This window comes from Aspergillus brunneoviolaceus, assembly GCF_003184695.1.
Source record: "Aspergillus brunneoviolaceus CBS 621.78 unplaced genomic scaffold BO95scaffold_48, whole genome shotgun sequence".
NCBI lineage: Eukaryota > Fungi > Ascomycota > Eurotiomycetes > Eurotiales > Aspergillaceae > Aspergillus > Aspergillus brunneoviolaceus.
Window position 1 is genome coordinate 91304 of NW_020290778.1, and position 27648 is coordinate 118951.

Consider the following 27648-nt stretch of genomic DNA (forward strand, 5'->3'; position numbering starts at 1 on the left):
CCTCTTTTCTTCATTCTCCTCCACTTTACATTTGTCACTCGTAAAGAACATTAATGTGGCTCAAGCTCTGACCTCTCTTCCTCATTCGGGCGGGATCGTGCCCATGCTTTTGTTAGTATGACCGCCCGCTTTCTTTTTGTGATGTCGCTGGATGAAGGAAAGAGGTCCCTTTCCAACAGAAAAAAAAAAGCAGAAAAGAGCTCCCTGTCAAGTGCAAAACAAACCAGACACCCAAATATACATATCATATACAACAATAAAAAAACCACAAGACAAGGGAGTTCGCGAAACCCAAAAACAAACCACCACCACTACCCCATAGTTTTTGTGCTTTGAAATGCTTTTGGGGCGACTGCTTGCCCTATCTACACATAACTCCCAAATACCCTTGCTTGCACCTTTTACCTACAACATACACTCTACACACTTCCCCACAGACTATCTGCAGAACATACTAGCAAAGATGACAACAAGAGAGAAAAAGAAGAAGAGTGGCTAGATGGAGACAGATCTATTTGACGGAAAAATCACTTCCGCTTCCCATCGAATACTTTTCCCTTTTACTTTGTGCCTTTCGTGTCTTTGCGCGTGGTATGTCGGATGAAAATCTTCTATACATACTACATACCCATGATCATTCCCCGTACGAATAATTAAGCCGCGCTCGTAGACTCATTTCCCGTGGTTATTTGCGCCCCTTCACCGAGCGCAAGTACGGACTTGCTTTTTCTCTTGTTGAGGACGATCTCCATCTGTACCCTCCACATCCCGTACTTGCCCTATGTTTGTTGGGTATGGCATTGCTATGCCTGTTTTTGTTGGCGTGTTGGCAATTCGTCCGCGTATACCGCCCCCTCCCTCTCCCCCTCCCTGGACCTTTTCTGAGAATGCAAACGCCGGGAAACAGTGGTCCAAAGCTCGCTCTCCACATCGGCTGATTCTAGCAAGCGATCCCCCGTGGACAAAACCGAACGTTCGGTCTACCGACTATGCTACGACATCAACTAGAGCAAATGGATGGAAGTAAGGTGCCGAGATCGATTGATCATCATCGCTACATAGATCGATCACCACTTGACACGTGCGGAACCGAGGGTGGGATGGATATTTGAGAATCCTCGAATCCTACTAGTCTGAGGCAGTGGGACGAATGAATAATGATACAGGTATGGCAAGACAAGCTGACAAGCCAACACCACAAATCCATCGAGTGCCTGTTGCATGACCACGCTACCGTGATGATGGACTTGATATGTACGTACTACGACGAGGATCCGATAAAAGATTGAGTACATGGACTCCAAAGTACAGCACAGTGCAGTACAACTACAACAACAGTTGCACGTACACATAAGCAAGCAACAAGGTAGATAGGTAAGCATGAATCTTTCACTGCCCGCTCCGTCACGGGTCCCATCACCATTTACCCCAATCTTACTACGAGTACGTACAGCGGACACACTCATAAATCCCAGGGCGATGCTTCAGTGGCAACTGTCGAATCGACTGTATTCTGTGATGTACATACAGACAGACATACATAATACATCCGGGCCGCAACCCCGAATTTCTCAACGCTTGGGGAAAAGACGAATACTGCAGAAATGACAAGTGGCAGAGAACTCAAGACATCAAACGCCAGTTGTAATTTCCCTTTAAATATCTACCAGAACCCGATTGGTCAGAGGAGAAGATCGAACGAACCATGTTTCATGCAACAACAAAAAAGAAAAACGGCAACAAGAAAATTTAGAATAAAGGGACCCAGAACCTGCTGATTTCGGCTGAATACGGCATACAGATCGTGACGCATCAAAAGTCTCGTTGCAGTGTTCAAGCGTGGTGATAGAGGATGAATGATGATGATGGGTGAACCGTGATTTATCATAGCAAGGGGATGAAAAACAAAGTGGCGATTCTCGCATCGTCTTCATCGTCTTCCTTGTTTTCGTTCTGGAGTCATGAAAATCCTCCTCTCTTTAAGCAAATGAGTAGTGGCAGTTCTGGAACGACCGTACGGTTTTTTGGACCATGTATGGACAGTCTAAGGTCTGTCTGTCAAGGACGCGTGTTTCGGAGCATCGGCTCGCTATGCTGTCGATTCTGAGTAACATGAAAGATGACGAGCCTGGCATATCCGACATCTGCCAAGCCGAGGATCGGATGAATGGAGAGAGAAATGGGTCGGTAGAGCCAGGATCACTGCACTGCAGTGGGGTTCCTCAGGCTGGCGCCCGAATGTCGACGGGATAACTGTGGTGCACCTGCCGAATTGGCGGTGATACTGTGCTAGCCCAGCCGGTTGCCAAAGGCTGCACTGCCGATAGCGAATGATGGGCATTGGTCAGTTTTCGTGGTGTAGGGTCCGGGTATTTTGATGGTGACATATGGCGGATGATGATCGCTTGGCATGCAATTACCAGGACCTCTAGTAGCTTTGTGCCGAGACAATTGCAGGCTGCAGACGTTAGCATTGTAATCGAGTCAACGTACCAGTGCAGAAGAAGCAAGTATCGTCCAAGGTACAGATCCCTCGGCATTGTTACACAAGGGTGTAGTCTCTAGGCTTGGCGAGAACAAACGAACAAGCAAGGGACGACTTACAGGACTGCTGAGCATGCTGTTCCGCTTGTTCCGGCCCTTTTTAATATGGTTCTTCAAGGCCGTGGAATCCAACGGTTTCAAGAGTTCGAAGCTACACAGTAATTCACCTGAAACAGACATGATGGCTCCCCAGTTATCGAATTCACCGCAATACTAAATATATCCACAGTCAGTATCATGAAAAGCATTGACACAAATCGACTTCGAAATATACTCACGTTAGGCGCAGAGAAGACAGTAACCAGAATACGGTCCTGATAGAATTCATAGCCGTCCTCGACCACCATGTGCGCTCGACACACCAAATCAAAGTCATGCCGTTGCAGGAAATTCATGATGACCTGCTTGCCGAAGCAGTAGCTGACACCACGCTCGCTCGGTTCCCAGTCTTCCTCCATATCTGCTGGATCACTCCACAGAAGATCATTCAGCAGTCCATAGTCCGGTACGTCGGTCGGGCGGGCGATACCTCGGATGTCATCCATATGGGAAAGACTCGGCGACAGACCACCATGGACACAGAAGATCTTGCCAGCAACGATCGCAGCAATAGGGAGGCAGTTGAAAGTATCGATGAATGTTTTCCAAGTCTTGATGTTGCAACGCCGTTTGCACTCGTCATAAAATCCATACACGCGAGTGACGTTGGCACACTCATGGTTGCCACGCAGGAGGAAGAAGTTCTCGGGGTACTTGAGCTTATAGCAGAGCAGAAGCAGAATTGTTTCCAAGCTCTGCTTTCCACGATCCACATAGTCACCCAGGAAGAGGTAGTTTGAGGCAGGGGGAAACCCACACATCTCGAACAGCCTAATGAGATCGGTGTACTGACCATGGACATCTCCGACAATCTTGACGGGGGCCGACAGCTCCAGAAGAGCGGGCTGGGAGAGGAAGAGTTCCCGTGCGGCGCTGCAAATGGCCACGATCTCTGCATTCTTCAAGCAAACGGTCTTGGTAACCTTGGTCGAGTAGCCAGCATCCAGGAGTCGGGAGATCATGTCATCCAGGTCGATCGACTTCAAAGCACCCATTCCCATTCCCGGCGATCCAGATGTTTCGTTGTTCATCGGGGTGTTCATGATGAAGTCCAGAATCGGATTCAGCTGGTTCTCCCTCTTGATGAGAATCGATTCGCCAACTTTCTGTGTAGAAGGGCCCTTGGGGGCAACACCGGTCGGGGGAGCGTCTGACACGAGGTCAACTTCCCCACTCTGCTGCATCGCGTTCACATCTTTATGGCCTCTTTTCAGACTGGTGGACAGGGACGGCGACGGAGGAGGTTCCAATGAGTCGGTTTTGGAAGCGGCATCGTCAGCAGCAGGGGACTGAGGAGCGCTCAGGTTGGTAGAGCTGCGCCTACTTGCCGCGGATTTGATCGAGCCAGCATCCGACTTATCGGTCTGGCTTTCCGTCTGATACAGAGCAGATGTGGAGGCGCGGGGACTGTCGCTGCTACGAATCTTAGAGCGGATCGAGCCACGGAAGGAGCGAATGGATTCCTTGGTGTCAGAGCGAGAAAAGGATGGATACGATTGCAAAGAATCGCCAGGGCCATTATTGCCCTTGGAATGCGATTGACCCATTACTGCAACGGCAAAATATCTGCCAAGCTCAATCTCAGACGCCCGACGATGGATGGGGATTCAGCAGAGGAGCACCAAGCCCTGCTAGGTGCTGGAATGCTAGCAGGTGTCTTGGCCAAGTATACCTCCGAGGGTAGGTTTGGGAGTTATAAGGAAGAGGAAAATCTTTCGCTGATGGTGGAGTCGACAGGTCAGTAAATTGTCACGGGGGCAGTTGATGACCACAAGACACGGCGATGGGAAGCAGTAGTCGGAAACCGGGCACGATCGATGTTTGTACGGGGAATAAGGGATCCAGCCCTTCGAGGTGACGCGAAGGAAAAGGGGAGTCGAGTTTCGATTAATGGCGCAGAAGGAATTAGAGGCAGGAATGGATGGACATCGAGTTTGGGGGAGACGAAAGCATCAGCCACCGAGAGCTAGTCGTCGGAAGGATAAGCTCCGATTCGCCGAGGAAGCTCCTAAATCGCGACCGTTAGGAGTTAGGAGGGGAGGAGGACGAAAGGGCAATGACGGGGCGGCGGGAAGATGAAAGACAAAAAGGAACACTAGTTCATGGCAATATACATTCGAGAGAGACACTAGAAACCTGGGGGAAAGGGTTGCATGTGAGATAGGCGGTAGGTAGCAGGTGAGATATTCAAACGGAGAATTTAGGTAAAGTTTTGAGGGGGGGATCTGTGATCTGTTTCTGACGGGGGGTGGGTGTAGTGGAAGACGTGGGAGGGGAAAATGATAAGAGTTGTGGAAACGGGCAAAGATGCGTCATCACGGGGGGGGAGGGGGATGTGGCAGTGGAAAGAATGGGGGAAAACCCAGACCAGATTAAAATACTCACTCTCACACACAAGCCACAGAGGATAAGGTTGAGACACTTGAGCTACTGGAAGGATCAATACCAATGACGATGGTGGAATAGAAGCTTGTTGGTGGTGGTAAAGGAAGAAGAAGAAGAAGGCGAAGGCGAAAAGAAGAAAACGAGAAACAGAGAAAAAGAATTACTAGGTAACTTAACTAACGGTGTGGAAAGAGAAGGCTGGAGTGAACTCACTTTACTTGTAGACTAACTAGTTAGTTAAGTTAGCCTTAGCCTAGTGAAGAGTGAAGGTTCTCGCCTCAAGTCTACTACTTTGTACTGTACTAAGTGCAGTACGTTAACAGCTGCCAGGTGAGCTCGGCTCAGTTCGTTTTTGGTCTCGAATCCTGCAGCCAACAACAAGTGTGGCATGTCCGGATTAATCGGTCGGCCCGGAACGGGGAAGCTTAAGCCTGAGAGCTTTTGTAGCAAGTGAGTTGCCTGAGGAACAGGAATGGAGCTGCCTGGATGGGTGGATGGATAGATAGATGGATGGTGGATAAATGCTTCAGCGGAAATGGTACGTGTGGTAGAGAAAGTACGGTATGAGGAACCGCCTGCTTATTATAGCATACACTCATACACTTAGGTATGATGATGCTGATGATGCTGATGCTGATTTGTGTTCAATTGTGGATGATGGTGTGGGGGTCTTTGTCACTGTCCACACAATCTTATCGCCTCAGATCAAATCTGACTTCGATCCAGACTGTCTGAGTCCCCATCCGACTTATTTATAACATCGGTCACTACGGTGAGATCGTCGATGACATTATGACTGTTTCATTCTCCTCGATCCCAACAAACTTCGCATGAGATCTAGAGCACTTATCGAACCTGAACACTGCTGCTCTACGTAAAAGGCACATGGTTGGTCTCTTTCCACCGCGTCCACCCCTCCTAAGGCCTTGGCTTCGTCCCTTTCCCTATATCATAGGTTCTTCGTTCTTAGAATGATGCATGGAAATTTCAATTCTGCCTGGATCCCGGACGCATCAATCATCTTCGGATGATCACCGACAGTCAGCCTCCAGAACGCTCCGACCACACCCGACTCGCCGTCCGGAGTGATCCACTCGAGGTGGCTAGATATAGATACACGATGCCGAACTACAAGTCATAACCTTGTTGTTCCACAATAGCGATATCGTCTCCAACCACTCGCGCGGCCATCTAACCCGGGCTGGCCCTGTACCACCCCCGTTCGAGTGGAAGCAAAGTTGCGAAGGCAAGGATCGTGCGCTGCGAGATACCCTTTAAATCACCTCAACGATGCAACAGTCAGCGGTATGCCAAACTGCAGGAACACCGCCATTTCGACCACAGTCCCGTGGTGCATGGTCACGACGGTGGCTGCTGCTGCCAAGCCCATGCACCCTGCGCCAAGCACCAACGACTTTGTCTGAATATTTCTCCTAACCACGTTGTTGTTGCTGGAGTGCTTGAGGGCTTTGCCTTGGCTCGCACAGCAGCTCGGCTGGGGAACAGGGAAAACCCTTATTCTTCTTTAAGAAAGCTCCTCCCTGAAAGCGAGACATATGTGGGCCTTTGGCACAGGGTCAACGTGCAGACTGCTTCGGCTCTGTGCGCTACTCATGCGTCTCCTGGGTCACCATGAGGTCTTCACCCCCCTCCCTTCCACGAATTCTTATCTCAAAGTCCTCCCCCTTCGCCCCATCATCATCCCAGATAGCATGAGTATAGTGTAGTGTTCGTGTTCGTAGCTTGGAGCATCTCGTGCCGCCGGGTCGTCAAGCTTCCAGTAGTCCGTCTTTCGATAGGAGATCACAACCTCATTATGATCGGAGTGTCTCCCGCATACGACCCAGTTGCGGGGTCTCTTCCAACTCAATTTTGGTAATATGTTGACCGGGGACGACCACCAGCCCGATAAATCGACTAGTCATGGACACTTTGATATTTTTCTGCGCGGTCCCCGCGCTTTCTGCGGCTAGCTCATTCGCATTCGTGGCCGCGTCTCGAACGGCGGAGGGAGAGGGATACCGGTACTCGTGAGTATTGGCCAGGATGATATTTCGTGCCTAATGCAAGAAAGAGAGACAACATCAAGTCAGAACCTGAACCCCAACTTGAACAGCGACCCCAAATAAAATAGAAAGAAAAAAACAATCTCGTATCTTTTCTGCCAACTCCGACCCCAACAAATCATTCAAGTGAAGAGAGAGAGAGCACTTACCGCATCGGTACACTTGAAGGTGCCCACGAAAATGCGCGTGTCTGTCGCGTGCACCCGGAGGGTTCGACCGATCAAGGAGTCCAAGTATTGCACTGCCGTGTTCTCGTCCATGATTTGTATAGCTCTCTCTTCCTCCTTTCGAATTTTTGTTGAACTTGTCCTAGGCGGACTAACTAGCTTGACCTCACAGGTGAGAGAGCGGGGGGGGTTGAATGCGACCACTCGCAGGAGAGAACTTGGCGGTCTGGACTGTTCTGCGTTGGCCGATGCTAAACGAGACTCGATTCGAGAGGGTAAAAGTTGCCTGGGGCGCAGTAGTCGGTCGGAAAATATTTAGGCGGGGTTTATATCTTCAGCTGAGGCTAAGGCTCTCCTCGAAGCTAAATTGGGCGTGTTCCGGTTGGGTCGTCCCAGGTTAGTCCTCGGAAGGAGAAAGATGGTCACCCCAGCGTAGTAGCGTCAAGGATCCATGATAGTCGGAACCGCTGGAGACCTTAGGCATTACTGCTCCTCCCCCGCATGTGACACCCGAAAACTGAGCGTGTGACTAACTACCACTTGCTGTAGCTTCAGCCACCATTGTTCGTAAAAAAAAAAAAAAAAAAAAAAAAAAAAAAAAAAACATGTTTCTTTTAGCAGTTCGCGTGGGGAATCAAGGAACTTGGTTTCCTCAATATTTTGTTAATTATGCTCATGCCTCCTCGTGTCCTGTACACGTTGATGAAACTCCAAGACTACTGAATAACACGGAACTGCCGAAACAATACTAGGTGTTGTCTCTTATGGTACTGATTGTTCCATCCAGACAGATTGTATAAGACTTTGGTTCAGTTATACAAGCTTTGTGTTCTAATGCTCAATAGTATTATGTAGATATTATTCACATAGAGGCTGCGTCCGAAGCCGCGGCCGTCTCAGCCTCCCAAGCCACATCAATAATGTAAGCAGGGCCAGAGACATTCAAGCTCGTTTCGGAGCAAGAACACAGCTTCTCAATCGAGGCTGTGAAGTATACAAATGAGTGACGTCATTCAGTTGTTGTCCAAGACAAGACGCATCAGGTTGGGGTCTGAATAGAACCGACGTGACCAGCAACAGCCGGTAAGTCAACCCCAGTGTGACGAAGTGTAAGCTTTGGTATCATCGCTAATTGAAAAGAGATTGTCGATTGCGACATAGAAGAGATCAGGTTCTTCGTTTGGCGCTCAGAACCTAGGGTGTCCCATCCAGGCGAGTCCGCCAGCTGGTGCTCTGGATGAGCAGTTCGACTCATCACTAGCCGACTCCATGTCGACATCCATATCAGTATCCGTGGTCTGAGAAGGAGGGCTGAATGTGTCGCTATCCATTAAATGTCCCGGAGCCGAGATTGGCATACTGTGAAGGTGCACAGGTGTCGCACCAAAGAACGGAGTCTCGCTGGTCTTCGGCATGAAGCTGTTCGTGTGCGATTTATTGGAGGATGATTGGCAAGGACGGAAAAATTTGAGTAACGTCTGCTGGCGTGGGTCGACCGTCTCAGGGGATAGTGTTGGTTCGTGATTCATTTGTTCTTCCTCATCTGCAAGGGGGGCGGCTCTTTGTTGCTGTTGGGCTGTGAAAAGCCACCGAAGTGTGTTCTCTGAAAGGTGTAAGTATAATGCCAGGACGATGAGAGCGACCAACAAGCCTTACCATATACAACTTTCTCTTCTGGCCGGTCGTTCCTGAAACGCTTTCGTGTCCGACTGTTCAAATGCTGGGGTGGTTCCTCCCCCTTTCCGAAACCCCCAATCGAACCGAAGGGGGCATTTTGTGATTCGAGGCTTGGAAATGAAGCTTTGCGCTTGAGGGACATGATGATGACTTGAGGTCTCAATTGCCGATTGCAAGGTCGATAGTATATCGTCCGGTCGAGCAATGCGATGTTGATCGAAATAGTATATATACGAACGTTATGGGAGCAATTGTGAAAGATGGACCTGGTGGATAGATGAAGAACGAGGTTGAGCAGCTCTTCTAATATATAGGCTGAGGAGAAGAACAAGGCTGGGGTAGAAAGCCTTTCCGGGCGTGGTTGGTCGAGACGCCGGCGCGTCGGATCGCGGAGAAAATGAAGGCGAGACCGCGTCGCACTACATGAAATATGCGCTATTCCTATTTGGGGGTAAATTGGCTGAATCCCGTAGTTTGTGTCGATTGATTTCTCGATCTATACTTCACTACCCTGAATAACTTGATGATTAGCATTTATTGATTGCCCCCTTTATAGGACTTTAGTGAGCACGACTTGGAAGCTCACAAGTTTAATTCCGAAAGGAGCAGTGATTCCAACAAGGCGCAGATGCAAAGGTGGTGCTCTAATCTCAAATCCAGGACAGACGTATGAATTATGCCGAGAAGAGTACCAATATCTACTTAACTATGCCTTGGATCCGTCTCCAGTGAGCACTGCCAAAGCGCATGCAACGACTGGCTTCACCATCATAATTGCTATGGTTGTATTGATTTCCTACCCTGGATTACTTGAGGCCTACCATATGGGGGTAGTTACCACATCACATTTGAGGAATGCCTGACCTACAATAACCTAAGACTCCATCAGGACATTCGATACTGATCTCGCAATGTGTATAATCGATCAAATGTTTTACAATGTGTATAGAATGATCGGCATGCCGCCTTCGGCATACCGGCGGAGGAAAGACTCAAGTGTTGATACTGAGCGAGGCAAACTCCGCTGTTTTGTGCCTATGACGAGGGGAGTCCCACTTCCCCGCTTCTGCTTCATCAAGCTGTCTGTGAGACTCTGACCGACCGACAAAACACCTGCAACTTACCAATCCCTTATACGCTCTTGCGACTACACGCTTCGGTCTAGGGCCCAAAAAGTCAACTTGCAGTTTTAATCGAACTTCTTATTGCTATACTCTTGCAGAGGAAGAATATCAGCTCAGCATGCCGTCTCGCGAAGCCACCCATGCTGGTTCTTGGTATTCCGATAGCCAACATACCCTGACGCGCCAGTTGGACCAGTGGTTGGCTCAGGTCCCAAAGGAGATCCCGGGTATTGGATCACTGCCTGTGCCTGGCGCTCGTATCATTATCGCTCCGTATGTCCAAGCTAATGTGACTATTCATCTTTTGACAGCATGCTGATTCCCCAGGCATGCGGGCTATGCATACTCCGGTCCATGTGCGGCCCATGCCTATAAAGCCCTGGACTTGTCAAAAGCGTAGGAATCAAGAGTACCCCAGATGCCAACAACGACTCACTCTAATCGCAGAAAACGGATCTTTGTGCTGGGACCCTCTCACCATCATTATCTGACGACACTTGCTCTCCCCGAGCTCACATCATACTATACCCCGCTGTCCGATGACCCTCTGCCGCTTGATACCGAGCTTATCGCGAAGCTCCTATCAACCAAAGCCGTCAAGCGCAATGGAACGAACATCTCGTTTACAACGATGAATGAGTCCGTCGATGAAGCGGAGCACAGTATCGAGCTCCATCTGCCCTACATCCACCGTCTTCTTCAACTCCAACATCCCAACAAGCCGACATCCCAGTATCCACCGCTAGTCCCCATCATGGTGGGAAGCACTACGGCTGCGACCGAGGAAGCCTTTGGGACCTTGCTTGCCCCCTATTTGCAGGATCCCGAGAACGCCTTTGTCATCAGTTCGGATTTCTGTCACTGGGGGTTGCGGTTCCGGTACACCTACTACGTTCCCCACGCGCCCAAACCAGGACCGAGTCTCCCACTATCGGCCAACTCGCTCCCCCAGCCTGAAGTCAACAACCACAGAGATGTAGAGGCAACGGTGGAGTCGGTATCCACCGGCCACTCCCTTCAGCGACGGGACCGTGTCCAGCGCCACGAGCCCGCCATCCACGAAAGCATCTCTGCGTTCGACATTGCAACCATGGCGGCCATCACCACGGGACGTGCGGCAAGCTTCCTCGACGCAGTCGAGCGGACGGGAAACACCGTGTGCGGTCGTCACCCCATCGGGGTCATCATGGCCGCCCTCGAAGCAATCACTAGCCAAGATGAGAGCAAGAAGGGCAAATTCCACTTCGTCCGATACGAGCGAAGTGCCGATATCACGGATGTAAACGACAGCTCGGTGAGCTATGTCTCGGCTTTCGCGGTGCTGTAGACTCCCACTTCCCTTGTTTGTCATCAATTGATAATATCGTCACGAATAGCCTAGAGTAGTCGTCGTGGTCCAATTTACCGTCAAGTGCTCATCAAATAATATTGATCTATGCATCATTTCTATATCTGCACGTCCAAGACTATCAGGTGCTCTGTATATGCGGTCCAATGTCCACGGCCATGTCAAGTACAATAATCCTGAGTGTGTTGGATATAACCCGTGATATAACCCGTTTGAAATGAAGGATGCTGTGCATGGTGAGTCGAAGTGAGTGAACTGGTTTAGTTCCTGCCGTAGTATCAAATAAGTCCGTACGCTATCTCGAACAACCCCGGGGCATGGAAATAAGCGCTGCGGGCCGCCCCTCTGAATAGGCCCTCAATTTGGGCTAGCCTGAGCGCTAAGGCATGGAGTTCCCGGGGATCATTCAGTGTGAGCCACCATAACTCCAGCCTCCATTGACGCTTTTCCCCTTCGGTTGGGTCCGTTCGGACATCTCAACCTTCTCTGTCTCCCCGTCTCTCCCCCATCTCGTACTATGCAGGATTGCTCTTTACATAGACGACTCACGCCAGGAAGGTCAAGAATTTGTAAAAAGACTATCACGGCAGGCCGAGTCTCTCCGGGTCTATATTCAGACTCTCATCTCACAATTTGGGATGTAAGGCTGTCTCCAGAAGCCATCAGTGCCACAACCTGATCACGTCGCCGATTGATTCAATCATCTGAATTCCCCAAAAAACTGACTGTCATCAATGACTGTGGCATTTTGCCTCGAGGTCCTCTAACAGTACTCTCACGTTTGTCTCTTCTGCTGTCCATCCGGCCAGTGACAAGCTCGTCTCAATACCAATGGAGTCCCGGCCCTTCAAACGACGCAGGACCAGGCTAGCATCAGAACATATATGAATGAAAAGCTCTCAGGGGCCTCTCTCTAGCCTCGCTGGGTCAGTCAACTACCAAGATCCGGCTGAAGACTCTCAAGCTATCGCAAGTCACAACGATGATGAGGGCGAGTCGCAATGTCCCAGCAATGCGGGTGCGACTGGGCTGGGGAGCACCGGGCCCTCATCGCTGTACGATCCAGTCATGTCTGTGTACAGCAAGTCCGTGACACAGGCATATTGCGACTGCTGTGGCATGCTGCGGTGTCTTGGGAGTGGCCGCGCTGGAGGGGATCAACATGAAGGCGAAGAAGAAGCCGGAGGGAGATAGTGCGTGGGATTTGAGTTTGGGCGTTACTTTTCTGGAATTAACAGAACGATAATCATCACGATGGTATGACTCTCACCATAGATGAGGCTGTGATCTATCCAGCGACAAAGTAGTCAAGTGCCGCGTGACACGATCTGCAGCTCCAGGAAAGGAAATCACAATAGAAGATAAGGCGATAAGACAGATGCCTGACGAGGCAGGGATCATTGAATGAAAATGAGTAGGGAGTGGGCTACAGAGTAGTTATTCAAGGAAGACAATCCAGCAGGAGTTACTCCGCTTCGTTCTCCGGCGGGATTTTGATTAGGCGACGAGGCTGTAATCTCCCTTTTCCCTTGGTCAGTCAACAAACAATATCCGACATCCGCCGAACTGAGCGACTGCTTATCGCCGTGTTATCTTTCTGCCATCTCCCTTCTACTGTATTTAGACGAAATGGAAGGTGAATCTCACCTCACCGACTTTCCTTCTAGATGATATGTCTTCCTCACCCCTTCCATATTCCATATATAACGGTGTCCCTCATGCTAGATCTCCAAGTATAGTTCCAGCATAGACTCTTTCTTCCCCCCTTCTCACGATGAACCTCCTCTCCGGTTAACCGCTGGCGCTTACATTCGGATCCCTCCCTTCTTCCCCAAGTTCCCCTCACCTACCCCCGCAGCCACGTACGTCGAACAAGATCTCGCGTGATTTCAAAATCGATCGTGTGGCTCAAATCACCCCCAGTATACAAGTTACTGGGCATTTCTGGGCGCGTCAGGCAGATAAATCAACCTTCCGAGCTCATCATCAATTGGAAATCATGGACTATTGACAGTTGTTGCTGCATTTTTTTCGGTCTCGCTCGTTCAATCTTTTGGTACAGCATCATCTTAGTATACCTTCTATACTGGGGCGCAGATTCTGCGGATCACCATGGCCAGGATCAAGCAGGGGATCTTCTCGTGGGAGGATGTACTGGCGCAACGGTATCAGAGTGAGTCGTCGCCGCCCTCCCCCTTACCCTCATTCTTAGGATTGTGGTTCTAATTCATGCTTGTCATGTTTGAAGATAACAAGCCAACCGCCCTCCCTCGGACCCGGCGATCCAGCAGCGCTCAACAGGGTCAACGTGCGTCGCAGCCGCAGCCGCAACAGCAACCAAAGCCCGACACCCGGGGCGAATGGACATTCCAGCGGGACAGCTCCCTCCTCGCGAAGCTATCGCCGGAGCTGCGCATGACGATCTGGGAGCTGGTGCAGGGCGGGATGCGCATTCATATCGTGCAGCGTGCGAATCGACGAATGGGGCACGTCGTGTGTCCCGAAACGAGTGGCGGGGGCCGTCGAGACGGGGTGGTCCGGGGATGTGAGATCTGCCAGGGTGGGCTTCCCAGCGCGACGAAGGCCGCGAGTCGGAGGCCAACAACTCCAGGGCTTCTGGCGTTGGCGTTGACGTGTAAGCAGATGTGCGTTCTATCCCTTATCCCCCAAACCCAACCCCAATTCCTACAATTAACAAAAGGAAAACAGCTACACCGAATCCATCTACACCCTCTACACGCTCAACACCTTCGAATTCAGCAACACCTGGTCCCTGACGTACCTGCGGCCCACGATCCCCGCGGACTTCTGGGACGCGATCCGCGCCGTCGAGCTCCGCTGGGCCTTTCCGGGCCACTGGCTGCCCAGCAAGGACCCCGTCAAGACGGTCTACTTCGCCGCCGGGCGGCAGCAATGGGTCGAGACGTGCCAGGCCGTCACGCGCATGCGCAGCCTCCAGACCTTCACGCTGCAGCTGCCCTGCAGCTGGTTCGGCGAGCCCGTCGAGAAGCTGCCGTTGTTCCTGGAGCCGCTGCGCGGGCTGCACCTGCCCCGGCGGCGGTGGACGCTGCAGCTGCCGCGGCAGCCGTACTACGTGCAGGAGGTGGGGAATATCGATGGGGAGTTGCGGGAGAGGGGGATTGAGTGTTGTGTTTGGGCGGTGGGGGAAGGAACCGGGGGTGGTAGGTAGGTGAATCAAGGCCTGTGGCAGAAGAAAGGGTGGGTAGGAGGACTCGGGTTTGTTGTAGGTGAATCCTGTATGTTTTCTTTAGCGAGTAGCGTGTGCATGAGCATTTACCTGTGAGCAAGATACTTGAATTTCTGGCATCAGATGCATTAGTTGGGTCAGATCATCGTACGAGCTGGAGACTTGACCCATGTAAAATACTATGTAGTAGCTCAATTGACTGGGAGGGAGTTGGTTCGGTTGGTTCATCCCTTGTTTCCATCCCCGCACGGCGACTGCTGTTCAGATTGTACCGAGTCGGCGGGTAAATTGTCGACCTAGTATTCACCAACAAGCAGACTGGTCGAGCACCAGAACAATAGCAATTAGTCAATATAGTCTACATATAGACTCATATGTAGAATAATCGCATAAAGTATACCCACATCTCTCGTCAAGAAATAGGCACTACCGAGTACGCCCGAACGCCACCAACATTACAGCGATCCGTCTACAAATATACAAATATAGAGAGATATATATGCTGCTGTGTTCTACATCTACATTCATCAACAGCACCAAGAATAGCTCACACCATATCTCACCACCACAACTCTCCCAACCCACTTCCCTTCCACTTCCACAAAAAAAAAAGCACCCAACTGCTGGACACTACCACTCCAACGACCCAGACAATCCCCTCCCTCCCCTCCTCCAATGCTTGACAACCAAGAAAAAAGACACAACAACAAGAATAACAACCTAGGGATACCCATACTCCACCCGACAAAGACAATGACTACTACCACCACCGCCACCACCCAAGCAAAACACTACTAGTTAGGTATACTCCTAGCCTGAGACCCTCCACCAAGTCCCGTCCTGTTCCCACCAATAACCAAACCCTCACGCCCACACCGCCCTCGAGGAGATAGCACCAAGCCGAAAATCAACAACATCAACACCACCATCCCCACCGACAAAATCACCAACAACCTGCCAGGTGGATATGTAGCCATCCCGAAATAAGGTAACAAAATTACTTACCTCACCATGGAAACCACCCCCCCAACACCAGCATGTTGATAGGCCAGTAGCGACAACCAAAAACTTAAAGTCTATAGTGCGGATTCCTAGGCAGCGGAGGTATGTGAGCTAACCTTCTCAGGGGATGGGCAAACCTTGAATCTAGAAAGAAAGAGAAAGAGGAGCTGGGGTGGGACCTATCCGAGTGAAAGAAATAGAATGAATGGTACCTGGGAGGGTTGTAGCTTCGTACCTTACCTGACAGGCTAGATCGTACCTGGTCGGGTTAGCTGCAGGGGAAACGATGTTAGACCGGCTGTGGAATTTCAGGGGATGGGAGGTAGCTAGCTTGTAGCTGGTACCTGCTTGTAGTGAGGGGTTTTGGGTTTGGGTTTGGGTTTGGGTGGATGCCTTGGGTGCCTGGGGATTATTCTGGGTAGGGTTGGAAAGGTGGTGCTGGTTTTCGTGGACTTTGTTGTGGTTTTTGGGGGTGATGGGTTGGGGTTTTGGGAATTGTTATAGAGTATACGCCTAGTCTCTGGGTTGAATAGCCAGAGAATACGGTTTTAGACTGTGTTGGTTGGGACGGTGAGAGGGGTTGACGTCTGTGTAGAGGTGAAATATATATTGATGTGGTGGGGATAGTACAAAGCATTGTAGGGGTACCGTGGGATAATGGCAAGGACTGGAGACTACGACGAGTCTTGGGAATCAAAGTTTGGTATTGCGTTCAGTGTCTACTACTGTCTACTAATGTTTACAGTAATTTCAAGCATATTGTTGACTCTATGGTGAGCAAACTCATGAATCAAGTTAATTGACTCCATTATATCACAAACACAAAACAACAACAGAGGAAGTACCGCTAGACTGGGCTCAGTCTGGAGGAATGTCCACTACATTCCATCGCACCCTCACTGAGGCCTGGACGGGTACCTGCACGCCAGGACAGAAACGACGGCTTCTGACAAGTGAGCCAAGTAAGCGTCAGAAGTAAGGGTGCAACTGAGTCCTCTGCCTGGATTATCAGGTAAGACTGTTAAGAGCAAGCGTCATCGTTGACTTCAAAAACTTGATGGAGCGGAAGTGATCTGCATCGAGTGTTAGGCTCAAGAATACATCAAGCTCAGAGTGGAGGCCGAGGGTTGACTAGACAACAAGCTCAGGCATGCTGCGGAGAGACAGCGAGAAGCTGCTGCGGACGGCAAATCGGAGAAACAATAAAGAGGACGCTGTATGAGGTGGACTGTCCTCCCGGGCAATGTGTAATCTCCCAAAGAGCGTTAGGGTTGACGCCGGAATGCGCTTCGTCCACCCTAAGAATGCGATAGACTATAGAAAACACATTCCACAGCCGGCGGATGCAACAACAATAGAAGACGCAAAGAACAACCCCACTTCGCTAGTGGATTGTCACAGTGGGATACTGAAGGTGGTAGTTTGTTTGTGTAGTGTGCATGTTGTGGTTTGAATGGGTTGAGCGATTTGTGGCGTCTGCTGGCTTGATACTTATTTAGTTACAATGACAGCCGTCCAGTTCCAAACCTTTTCCCGACTTTTAGCTTCACTATCGAAAATTGTTGCATGCTTGGTCGATGCTCGTACACCCATACTAAGGACCAACGATGCGACTAAGAAACAGACCCCATGGCCTCGGCCTTGCTAAGAGGCAACCTCAACTGGCCGATGCTTCTGGGTCAACATGGTCAGCCGGTGGCGCCTCTGCCTATGGCACTGGCCAATGGTCCGCGGACACCTCCGTTGCCGGCTCTGGACAGTGGGCAGGTAGTGGTGCAGCAGCCGGTGATGCGTCAACAGCCGGGACAGCAGCCGGGACAGCAGCCGGGACAGCAGCCGGGACAGCAGCAGGCACAGCGGCGGGAACAGCGGCAGGAACGGCGGCAGGGACGGCGGCAGGAACGGCAGCTGGGACTTCAGATGGCACAGGTACATGGGCAGCGACAGCCCCAGTTGCCGCAGCGGACGGCACTACTGCCGCCGGAGCCACTGCTGCTGATGGCAGTGCGGCAGGCACAGCGCAAGGGAGCACCGGGCAATGGACAGCAGCGGCAGCCACTGACCCAACCACACAAGCCACCGCAGGTACTACAACAGCCAGTGCCGGTACAGAAGCTGCTGCTGCTGCTGCCCCAGTCGCTGCACAGGATAGCACTGCAGCGGGAACGGCCGATACGGGGGCGGCTCCCGCTAGCGATGCCGCGACAACAAGCGAAACAGCCGCAGAAATCGCAACGACCGACCCGACTGCTCAATGGAGTGCTGGAGCTCCCAGCACCGAGCCCCCAACGGCTGCCGCCGCCGCTCCGGTCGTAGGGGCTACAACTCTCGCAACAGCGGTGATTCCCACTGCTACCAATACGTCGAAATCTCTCCCCTCATCCACCACTAGCGAAGCCACTGCCACCAGCACCGTCCTCTCGGTTAATTCAACAAAGCATGTGGGCACGCCTGCCGGCACAAAGGCGGCTATCGGCCTTAGCGTCATCATCGTCGTCGCCGCGATGGCAGGACTCATTCTGTGGTCGCTACGCCGGAAAAAGCGCCGCCTCCGAGAAATCATTGCGAAAAGCCGCGGCGAGAAGGTGCCTGAAAGCCCAAGAACAAGTGACGAGTTCGTCAGGTACGCATCCAAGGTCTACACCGAAGGGGCCAGCGCAATGCGTCAAGCGGGCGGCAAGATCAAGACAACATATCAATCTAAAATTCCTGTCCTGCGTCGCCACTTCGAGAACGCAAAGTATGAGCCGATCAAGGAGTTCAGTCGCCAGGTGTACTCGACAAGTGTGACCACACTGAAAAAGGTTGGCGGGTTCGTACATTCGACCTGGGCGGCCAAGGCCCACGTTCCCCGTCCTTATAGCACATACAGCACGTATAGCACCAGCAGTCTGCAGCAAGGCTTGCGGGACCTTCCTAGGTCGTGCCACGCAAACGAGCTCGCCCCTGTTGTGGAGGTAACTGAAAGTATCGAGAGCCCTACTGGTTCTTCGGAAACATTGGTCGGTGATGTTGGTCGCTTAAAGGATGCTGCAGTATCAAGCACGCCCAAACTGGAGACGGGCAAGTTCCCAGAGGCAAAAGTAGCAACTGTGGAGACTGTCACACCCATCTCCCCGGAATCATCAGGATCATCATCGTCATCGCCATCGTCATCGTCATCGTCATCAGCGAGCAGCAGCCCTTCAGTGTCAAGGAGCCCCACTGTCGACATGGTTTCAAGAAGCCCAACTGTGGAAAGTCGGACCTATCCCGGCACGCCCGATATTTCCTTTGCCAGAGTGTACCGGGTAGAGATGGACTTCAAGCCTGTCAGCCCCGAGCATGTCGAGCTGAAAGAGGGTCAAACTGCCGTCCTGCATCTCGTCTACGACGACGGATGGGTGAGTCAATCCCTTCTCCACAATGTGCCATCGCACGTATGCTGATGAAATCTTCTCCGCAGGCCCTTGTCAACGTCCTTGAAACTGCCCAGGAGGGTCTCGTTCCCCGAGCCTGTTTCGGCGCATATCCCGTGCGACACCAAGCCCAGTACATGGGCAGCAATCTTCAGATCTCGACCGACGGAATCCCCCGGTCGATCAGTTCTGCGACCCCCACTGAGTACGGCTCTGATGGTGACATCGGCCGATTCTACTCGCAGTGCGCGAGCCCGGATCTCCCCACCCCGGCGTCGCTGCATGAAACCCTGCCACGGCCTCAGCGTCTCAAGTCCCTACCGTCGCTGGCAAGCTTGTTCCGCTCTGCGTCAAGTTTTAAGAGCATGGTATAGCAAGCACATCCCGTTGAGACTGAGGCCTGGCGCTGAAGGATCCGATCCTTTCCTTTCTTTTTCCATTCTCGTGAATACTTCCCCCCCCTAAATAGTGGACTGTCTTGTGACATCGAACCATTTGTCTGGTGTGTCCGGTCTCACACGTTAATGCTCTGTATATACCTTATCCTGATAATATTCTTCTAATGAATCTGCACACCTGGGTGTGGCGACACATACCTGTGCAATCCGGATGCCTTGCCATGTGGGGTCATAGCTGTCTACAGTACTTGTCCAATTTGCATGTCATCTCTTTCCTATAATCGAGTTCGTGAACCATCTCAGATTCAAGAGGAGAGCCGTCAGAGGAGAGACACCAGACATCGGCTCAAGTCTTCAAAGTGGAACCATATTCAGCTGGATGAGTCGAGAAGTCCATTGCTTAGCGGTCTGCGGCACTATCAACACGGCGACTGCCGCACCGACACCTAGCCCCTCAGGCTCCCCACGGCGGCCAGTAGCCACCGACCGCTTTCCTCACCGCCACTGCCGGCAGAACGCCGGCGACCTCGGCGGCGGCAACGCGAAAATCCACCAGTCACAGTCCCGAAAAACTGAAACGGGAAACTGTTCAATTTGGGCGGTGACAAACTGCTGTCAAAGCGGCGCCCTACGCTCAGACCACTCGGATTCATGCCTGAGGCCGCAGGCCAGCTGCCTTGCCTATGTACTGATCCCCTTCTCTCTGGTCTTCGCCTGTACACAGCACAAACTCTGTACCTTGTTCTCCCCAATCACTTACTGACTACCACTCCAAGATAGACTGATTAATCTTTATTTCTGGTTCGGTATTAGAAACACCACAGATAATAGGGTATACATAGAACAAAAGAAAACCCCTGGCGTCGTGCCACTGGTGACAGCATCTTCCGGCTGTCATATACACAGATAAATCCCTTGCCCACAACCCAACCTAATCCATACCACAGACACACCCCCAACTGGACCCAGAAACGGACTCTCTCTCATGCCCAGTTCAAGCTTAATGAGCCGTATGAACTTCCACCCCGAAACCTACGCCGAATACGCCATCTGCGGCGCCGCCTGATACCCCGCGAGCTCCGGCCTCGTGCGCAGCTCCATCTCCTTCTCCTCCTGAATGAGGGCGCAGCACCCGCAACAGAAGGTCGTGCAGCAGTCGCCGCAGCACGAGCCCTCGATGCCGAAGCGCTCGCGCATTTCGCCGCGCCGGATCGTTTGGATGATCCACTGGGAGAGACTGAGGCCGAGGCAGGTGAAGATGGCGCACTGTGGCTCACATAGTTAGTCTACGGTGCGATGGATATGTTGACGAGGAAGGGTGTTGAGAAGGCAGAGGCACGCCCTTCTCGTTAGTGGTCTTTGTGTCACTCACGTCAGTGTTGATGTAGCTGAGGTTCTGGAGCGTCGGGTCGTGGATGCGCGCTTGCGTCTTTCCGAAGGTAAGGCATGGGAGACACCAGCTTGTTAGGCCTGGGGGTTTTGGGTATTAGTGGTTTGTTTTCTGCACTCCTGGGATCAGGGTTGAAGGGGTTCCTCTGGCGAGGGCAAAGAACCCACATAAAGAGCCGGGGGTGAAACAGTCGCAGAGGGAATAATTCCAGTCTCTGTTATGGGTGATGTTGCGGACTTGCTCGTTGTTGGTTTGGGTGTAGGTTGGCGGGTCCGTGGGCCAGGCGCGATAGATCTTTTGCTGCTTGGGGTCTGCCATTGTTGGAAGTAGATGATTTAATCTGCAAGGTTATTGTGGTTTGCATCGTGTTGGATGGCAGGGGTCTGAATTCTTATAGTGGTTTGCGAGAGTGGAGAACCCTTGCTTCTCTGGATTAGGGGCGGCGTGAGTCGCAGCCAAAATCATCGTTGGTACCATCTTTCAGGGAATATCCTATCTGGATGATGCTGAAGTTGAGCTGGAAAGGGAAGCTCGCATTCGTAAAGAAGCGGGACCGTTGGATGGACCCACTTGGTGTGTTCGTTCGCTGCTAGGTTGAGTGGGGCCGGTACTGTGCCTTAGAGTATGGATATACACAGTAAGCTCATTCTACTATAATAGACTCTTTGATTCAGCGCGCTGACTGTGGAGATACAGGGCATTTGCTGCTAGCAATGTGTGTCACGGTTGTTGTGTTCAGTGTCAAGCTTTGGGGCTGAGAAAAAATACCTGCAGAATTGAGGGCCATTCTCTCGGATGCGATGGAGTCAAGCCCACGTGCACCAGCACTCCGTGTCTCTCCATGCCATACGATTTTAGCTCAGAGATCTCAGAGTTAGAAATAGATCATTTCAATCTGCTGTCGACAGGAACCTTAGAAGCAATCACTATGCTTGTGGTCTTGCCTATCAGGTAGGTTCATAGAGAGATAAGACCGCATGCGATCTGCCAACTGAGCATCAACCATTGTCCACCTAGGTCAATCCTATTGTATCCCTCAAGTCGAGTTGAGTTGTATAAGATGGCACTGGTCACCTCACTACTTATTAAACGAGACTGACTGGTCCAGGGGCAGCCGCGGGATCGATTGTCTCTGCTAGGTATCTCTATCAGTGCCTTACAGGAACATCCGGTGCCTGGTCCTCGCCGGAAATAACATACCCCAGATATAGGCAATTACATTGATGATAAGAGCGAAGCCAACGGCTTTGTGACCAAACCATTGGCAATGTGACAGCCACATAATCTACCCAGCAGTTTGTTCTCGTTGTCCATGCGATTTCTCTCTCTCTCTCTCTCTCTCGTGCACAATCCAATAGCTTTGCTATCTCGCCACTGATCTGTTTTCATATCTTTTTATCTCCAGGGGAGATTGGCTAGCGTCGGGGTGCTGCGTTTCGTGAACATTACGCGACCACATTGATATTTACCTGTTTCTACAGGCTACCCCGAATTGACATATTTAGTTTGCAGCATAGAAGATGATTTGACATGCAGCCTTTTGCCCACCTATTTTTACACCTCGAATGAGCTGGATCGTGCTACCTATATACCATCACAGGAAGTAAATCCATAAGCAGCATACATAAGGTAACTTGTGGAACAAAAATCCTCAGGTAAACCTCGGATAGCTATGCTTGACATTGGAGGTGAATATATTTGAGCATTATCTATATGTCTTAGACACTTGAAACATGTCGCGAAAACCCCCCAACCCTGTTCTGGTAGATATTGATGAAGAGAACTGCTACGGCTTGAATAGAATGAAGAGACATGTTCAGTATAAGTTGGCAGAAGAACAACTACCAGGTTGTGTAGTGTAATGGTTAGCACCCAGGATTCTGATTCCTGTAATCCCGGTTCGATCCCGGGCACGACCTTTTTGTGTTTCTCTTTTTTCACTCTTCGTAGCGTAGGCCCACATGTGGATACATAGGTCTCCGGTGGGGACGCGCTATAGACCCTGAGATTAGGGTTACGTACTCCTTAGTCCGGGTCGATGTCAATGAGCGCCGCGGGCATTCCTCAGCACCTCCCCTTATCCCGTACGCTCCAAGGCTACAACCAAAACCCACTCACGGTACGGAGTACCAATGTAAAAACCATTATCTACCTACTCTCAATTCAATATCCATAAGAACAGCCTATAAAACGAGCCAGGGAGTCAGCCAGAAGATCAGGAACGTACCCCAGCCCCCTCCCCTCGAGAATCAAAATTCAAGATCCAGCGGGACCCATCCACCCGTCCACATGACACCACCACCACCCAATGGCGGTGACCGCTGGATGTCGATCACGATCAAGTAGCCGCGTCTGGCCGGCTGCTCGGCGCGTCTAAATATAGCAGGGGGGAGGGGAAGGTGGGCTCCATCGCTCCGACCACTTCTTAGTCTCTCGCTCTCGGCGCGCGCGGGGTGCGAGCCTAGGGAACGCGTGCCAGGCACCATTCCCACGGCGCAAATTTCTAGAAAGCCTGGATGTCAAACCAGGACGCGGTTTGCATGAAGTTAGATCATTGAGGAGAGCTCAGCACTGTTCTTCATATATGTCGAATGATTCAAGGTCGATGTCGCCGGTACACTTTATACCACAGAATATACATGAGAATATACTACGTACTGTAGTAATTGCAGTAATTGCACCTCAACTCAAACCTAACAATCAAGCGCGCTCAATGTCATCTACCCAGCCCAAGAAAAGATAAAGAGAACCCCGATCGGAGCACGAATAACCCCCGTGAGAGAGACAGAGAGAGAGTGTGTGTTCCGATTTCCCCTGAATAATGTCTCACATCCATTTCCCAGGTCCGGGTCCGGGTCCGGATCAGGGTCAGGGCCCCAATAAACCGAACCCGCATACGTAAAACCCACCCTCTCTCTCCCTTGGTCTTCACACTGCATCAGGCTACCGAATGCGCCTGGGCTCTTGCCCTCTATGCCCAAGGCAAAGCACATTCAATTGATAGAAGCCAGAAGTCCATGTTCCCAAACCCATGACTAATCCCAGAATCCTGGGATAACAATCACGTGGACCGGAAGTGCAAGTTTTTTAGTATTGTGTTTTCCACAAGTGGAGACCACACCTGGGCTGCAGTGGACCCTCTTTTTCTTCTCCCGTTTCTCCTGTTTTCTAGTTTGGTCACGGAGATTAAGGGTCTACCGGGTAGTCTGAGGAAGAGCCTTCGGAACTAAGGTAGGTTCTGGATTTACTCCGTACAGAAAATACCGGCCTGCTTTCTTTCAATGCTGCGACCGAAGGGTCGGTTCTGCAGCCAGCAGATCTGACTGTTAAGGTCCCTGTACACTAATACCACCCAGGGTTTTGGCAAGCTAGCTTGGATACCCTCAAGACTTGTACACTAGATTCTGATCCTCATAACTTTTGGCCTAGATAGACTAGACTAGGGAGCGAGATTCACAGACGGACTGCCACCCCGGGATTGGACGATCCGGGGGCCCAACTCAAAGGGTCAAAGGGCTACAGCAACAATCACCGTGGAAATCGCACTCCGTAGTTATTATTGCTGTCCATGCCGACACGCGGAGACTTGGGGGCGGTGAACTCCGTTCCCTAACGTAGCATTCCATTGCGTGCCGGAGTTCCAAATGGTATGTATAGTTAATTTCACTCGACTCAGTACCCCTGTCGCTTGGTATGTCTGGAGTCTGGAACATCAGAGACATTCGGTCCACATTGTTGGGAGCCAAGGTTCGAGGTAGCCAGTCGTCATAGGGTTCGTTGAGGCACTGCAGAATCTGCGATGGGAACGCGGGAAAGTATTGGTGACAATCAAACTACCATGTCGTGACGTACTACACATCTAGTGCTGACAGAGCCATGCTACGATATCAACAAGTCTTGGTGGTAAAGGTTCAATTCGGTATCTGAGATCGCCAGGAGCCAGAACTAAACTAGAAAGATAGGAATTGCCGCTTTGCCTGCTTAGGCTACATGCGACCGAAACATCTGTCTCATAAACATGGCATTGACTGATCCGCCGCAATGCTGGGTGCGCTGTCTCTGAACACAAAGAGCCAAGGATGCGAAGAATTATAGGACATTATGTAAAAAATAAAGACAACTCCGTGTCACAAATGCGCCTCCCATAACCGTTCCCCCATGAGGTATCCGATTAAATCTCCTGAAAATGCATCATTCAAAGAAGTAAGAAAGGTAAGAAAAAAGAAAAGAAAGTACATTTTAGACAAAATGTGTAGTCGAAAGAGAAGCTCAAATGACATATAGGAAATGAATGATCGATAGGTGGAGTTCGATGAATCCACAAGAGATGAAGTGTGGTGGTCAGGTCGGTATATCGCGAACATGATCTGTAGGCATCTCCATACGGCCTGAGACTTCAGCCTCAGGCCTAAAAGGAGCCCTATGGCAACGACCCGATTCTTGACCGGGATCATTCCCGGAAGTCGGCAGACGTGACATGGTGAGGCCCGCATAAGTGCCAAACCATGCAGTGCGTCAGTTTGAATCCTATAATAGGTGGGACCCTTCGTGTACATCGTTCATGTGACGGTTTCATACATCGAGTCCAGTTTATATGGTCGTGTTTGTTGTATCTTGCATGGGAGCCGCAAGGCAATCGGTCGGATTGCTGTACATGCCGACCGTAGAGCGCTAGGCCTTCGTATATGCAATATGCTGAGGGGGGGGGTGGACAGTTCAGGGAACGCGTCCTTAGCGGCCGTCCTGCGAGCCATCTGGGCCTGACTGGCCGGATGTTCTTTGTCTGTTGTTTAGCCACTCGACGGAGGCATCCTGTCGGGAAGCGGGGGTCTTCTGGTCTTCCAAGCGGCTGTTGGTGGTGTTCCGAGGGAAAAGGTTGTTCAGCTCGGCTGCAAGGGCGGATGCGGTGTAGGTACGGAGCTCCTTCTCCTCGCGTTCGTCCTCCTTCATCAGGCGTCGCTGGTCTGTCTTGGACAAATTCTCGCGGCGCTTTTTCCGAATTTCGTGGATACACCAAACTAGAACTTCCTCGGGCACACGGTTCCGTGGAGCGCCATGCCTCGTCGGGCTTCGAACATATCGTCTGGTGACATCCGTAGCTCCGTCAATCGAGAACGCAACGCAGTATGAGATCTTGCGGCCCCAACCTATATCAATCTGCGTTAGCATCACTCATATGCACCGGTACAATGAAGCACATACCCTCAGTGTAAAGACGGGGTTGGTCCCATGCCTCTTCGCAAGCATCAACGTGAATCCAACGTTTCTGGTGGTCGGAATAGACCTCAGTCCAGACATGATCCTCAGCATTCCAGACCCAACGCACACGGCCTCCGAGGGCTCTGCAGAACATGCTGAAGCAGTTGGCCCACTCTCCTGCACGTCCCCGTCTCGTCTGCAGCAACTGCCACACGTCGGAGTACCGAGGAAACCGCTCGTAAGCGCCGCAGCTAGGTTCCGAGCATCGATAGAGTTCAACTCGAGTGCCACCCCGTGCGGTCTCATCGGGCGTAGGAGGAGTCATGCCTTGTGCGATTGTAGGCATGGAGCAGCGAGAGCAAGGGGGGTTGTTGACGAATTGGAAGAAAGAACGTTTGAACCATCTGGTACCCAAAGTCAGTAAGTTGTCAATCCTGTCACCTCTCTGAAAGGAAGTCAAGCCTACCTTAACAAGGCCCGAATGACACAATCTTGATAACCCCATTCTGGTCGTTCCCCTACACTAGCTGCCTGGGCCTGCAATATTTGGCTCTCCTCCTCTGCTTCCGCGTACAATCGATCGAGAGGGATGTGAGAGAGCGCCTCATCGAGGAGACCTGGATTTTCGTACTTAGTTGGTGTCACGGAGAGAACGTGGAGGAGGTTGCGAAATTTGAGGGACACCGGATCTTGAGGAGGGGCAGGAACGATTGGTAGGCTGCGAAGTAGGGGTGACTGTGACGATGTTTGCGGCGGCATTTGGTGGGCCGGATACTGGGGTGCGGTCGGGGGCGGCGGTGGTGGTGCTCGCGAGGGATGGGGAGGAGGGTAGAGGCCGGGAGAGGGTGATTGCGTGCGAGATTGTGATCGGGCTTGTTCTTGGAGTTGGTTGAATCGCTTGTTGCGCATCAATTGTTCAAAAGCATTTGTCAGTTCGCCGGCATCGAAGTTCTCAGGATTCGTCGCCTGGTTGTGGTGGTGATGTCTTCCGTCTGCCATGGTTGTCGGTGGGTGGTAGGGGCAGGGTCAATGACACCAGCGGCGGCAGTAAGGCGTATAGATCTCCAGGGTGAACAAAGTCAATTCCCAATTCTAACTGAGGTATTTCGAAGAATGAGTCCGAATCGGTTGCAGAAAAATAGAGCTGTTTGGCAGGAGACGGGTCTCAAGAATTGGTTGTCGAAAGAAAAGAATCGGTCAGTCAAGTCGGCCGACCAGGATGATGATGGTCGCACAGCCCAGCCAGGCGGTCGCCACGCTTGGCGCTGAAGTCAAGGTAACCGCCACGACTATAAAGGAGGAGAAGTAGGAGCAACGAAGATGAACCTGAAGCCAGTCGACAATGGGCTACAGGTAAAGTGAAACAGAAGTGAAGAGTAGGTTGAAGGACGTGGCTCCGAGAACGACCGAAAGGGTAAGGCGAAGATTGGAATTGGGAGGGGAGAGGGAGGGAAGGGAAGGGAGTCCGAAAGGGGAGCGAAGAGAGAAGAAAGGAAGAAAGAGGGAAAGAAACGAAAGAGAGAAGCGGGTAGAGTTTAGTTAAGAAGGTGGATAAAACTACAAAGTGAGGAGGAGGAGGACGACGATGATGATGAGGAAGAATAGGGAAGAAAGAAAGAGTTGTAGTAGGGTAGAGTGGTGTT

The 27648-nt window shown here is 51.4% G+C and overlaps 8 protein-coding genes and 1 non-coding gene across 9 annotated transcripts; 4 read left to right on the forward strand and 5 right to left on the reverse strand.

Moving 5' to 3' along the window:
* Positions 1 to 2181: 2181 nt before the first annotated feature.
* Positions 2182 to 4595, reverse strand: phzA (putative serine/threonine protein phosphatase). Its single transcript, XM_025580938.1, has 3 exons — positions 2823 to 4595; positions 2605 to 2757; positions 2182 to 2458 (listed from the first exon to the last, which is right to left on the reverse strand). The coding sequence occupies exons 1-3, from the start codon at positions 4188 to 4190 to the stop codon at positions 2429 to 2431; spliced, it is 1551 nt and encodes a 516-aa protein (XP_025440530.1). The 5' UTR covers positions 4191 to 4595; the 3' UTR covers positions 2182 to 2428.
* Positions 4596 to 6842: 2247 nt separating this feature from the next.
* BO95DRAFT_367162 (LSM domain-containing protein) lies at positions 6843 to 7354 on the reverse strand (the record flags this gene model as incomplete). The annotated part of the gene is made up of 2 exons (XM_025582775.1): positions 6843 to 7088; positions 7244 to 7354. The coding sequence occupies 2 exons, from the start codon at positions 7352 to 7354 to the stop codon at positions 6843 to 6845; spliced, it is 357 nt and encodes a 118-aa protein (XP_025440531.1).
* Positions 7355 to 8089: 735 nt separating this feature from the next.
* BO95DRAFT_483539 (uncharacterized protein) lies at positions 8090 to 9299 on the reverse strand. Its single transcript, XM_025590298.1, has 2 exons — positions 8918 to 9299; positions 8090 to 8864 (listed from the first exon to the last, which is right to left on the reverse strand). Exons 1-2 carry the CDS (start codon positions 9078 to 9080, stop codon positions 8449 to 8451), a joined length of 579 nt encoding a protein of 192 aa, XP_025440532.1. The 5' UTR covers positions 9081 to 9299; the 3' UTR covers positions 8090 to 8448.
* A 725-nt stretch (positions 9300 to 10024) lies between these two features.
* On the forward strand, positions 10025 to 11481 carry BO95DRAFT_444580 (protein MEMO1). The gene is made up of 3 exons (XM_025586913.1): positions 10025 to 10335; positions 10390 to 10458; positions 10510 to 11481. The coding sequence occupies exons 1-3, from the start codon at positions 10181 to 10183 to the stop codon at positions 11387 to 11389; spliced, it is 1104 nt and encodes a 367-aa protein (XP_025440533.1). The 5' UTR covers positions 10025 to 10180; the 3' UTR covers positions 11390 to 11481.
* Positions 11482 to 13302: 1821 nt separating this feature from the next.
* Positions 13303 to 14639, forward strand: BO95DRAFT_189486 (uncharacterized protein). The gene is made up of 3 exons (XM_025580939.1): positions 13303 to 13583; positions 13659 to 14055; positions 14120 to 14639. Exons 1-3 carry the CDS (start codon positions 13523 to 13525, stop codon positions 14598 to 14600), a joined length of 939 nt encoding a protein of 312 aa, XP_025440534.1. The 5' UTR covers positions 13303 to 13522; the 3' UTR covers positions 14601 to 14639.
* A 2588-nt stretch (positions 14640 to 17227) lies between these two features.
* BO95DRAFT_500085 (uncharacterized protein) lies at positions 17228 to 19639 on the forward strand (the record flags this gene model as incomplete). The annotated part of the gene is made up of 4 exons (XM_025590965.1): positions 17228 to 17405; positions 17478 to 17705; positions 17937 to 19003; positions 19066 to 19639. 4 exons carry the CDS (start codon positions 17228 to 17230, stop codon positions 19390 to 19392), a joined length of 1800 nt encoding a protein of 599 aa, XP_025440535.1. The 3' UTR covers positions 19393 to 19639.
* A 658-nt stretch (positions 19640 to 20297) lies between these two features.
* On the reverse strand, positions 20298 to 21295 carry BO95DRAFT_444584 (PLAC8 family protein). The gene is made up of 3 exons (XM_025586914.1): positions 20974 to 21295; positions 20789 to 20886; positions 20298 to 20682 (listed from the first exon to the last, which is right to left on the reverse strand). Exons 1-3 carry the CDS (start codon positions 21122 to 21124, stop codon positions 20449 to 20451), a joined length of 483 nt encoding a protein of 160 aa, XP_025440536.1. The 5' UTR covers positions 21125 to 21295; the 3' UTR covers positions 20298 to 20448.
* Positions 21296 to 22653: 1358 nt separating this feature from the next.
* On the forward strand, positions 22654 to 22725 carry BO95DRAFT_t205. Its single transcript has one exon. It is a non-coding gene; the product is annotated as a tRNA-Gln (tRNA).
* Positions 22726 to 25449: 2724 nt separating this feature from the next.
* On the reverse strand, positions 25450 to 27297 carry png1 (peptide-N4-(N-acetyl-beta-glucosaminyl)asparagine amidase). Its single transcript, XM_025580940.1, has 3 exons — positions 26472 to 27297; positions 26009 to 26409; positions 25450 to 25953 (listed from the first exon to the last, which is right to left on the reverse strand). The coding sequence occupies exons 1-3, from the start codon at positions 27002 to 27004 to the stop codon at positions 25538 to 25540; spliced, it is 1350 nt and encodes a 449-aa protein (XP_025440537.1). The 5' UTR covers positions 27005 to 27297; the 3' UTR covers positions 25450 to 25537.
* Positions 27298 to 27648: the final 351 nt, after the last annotated feature.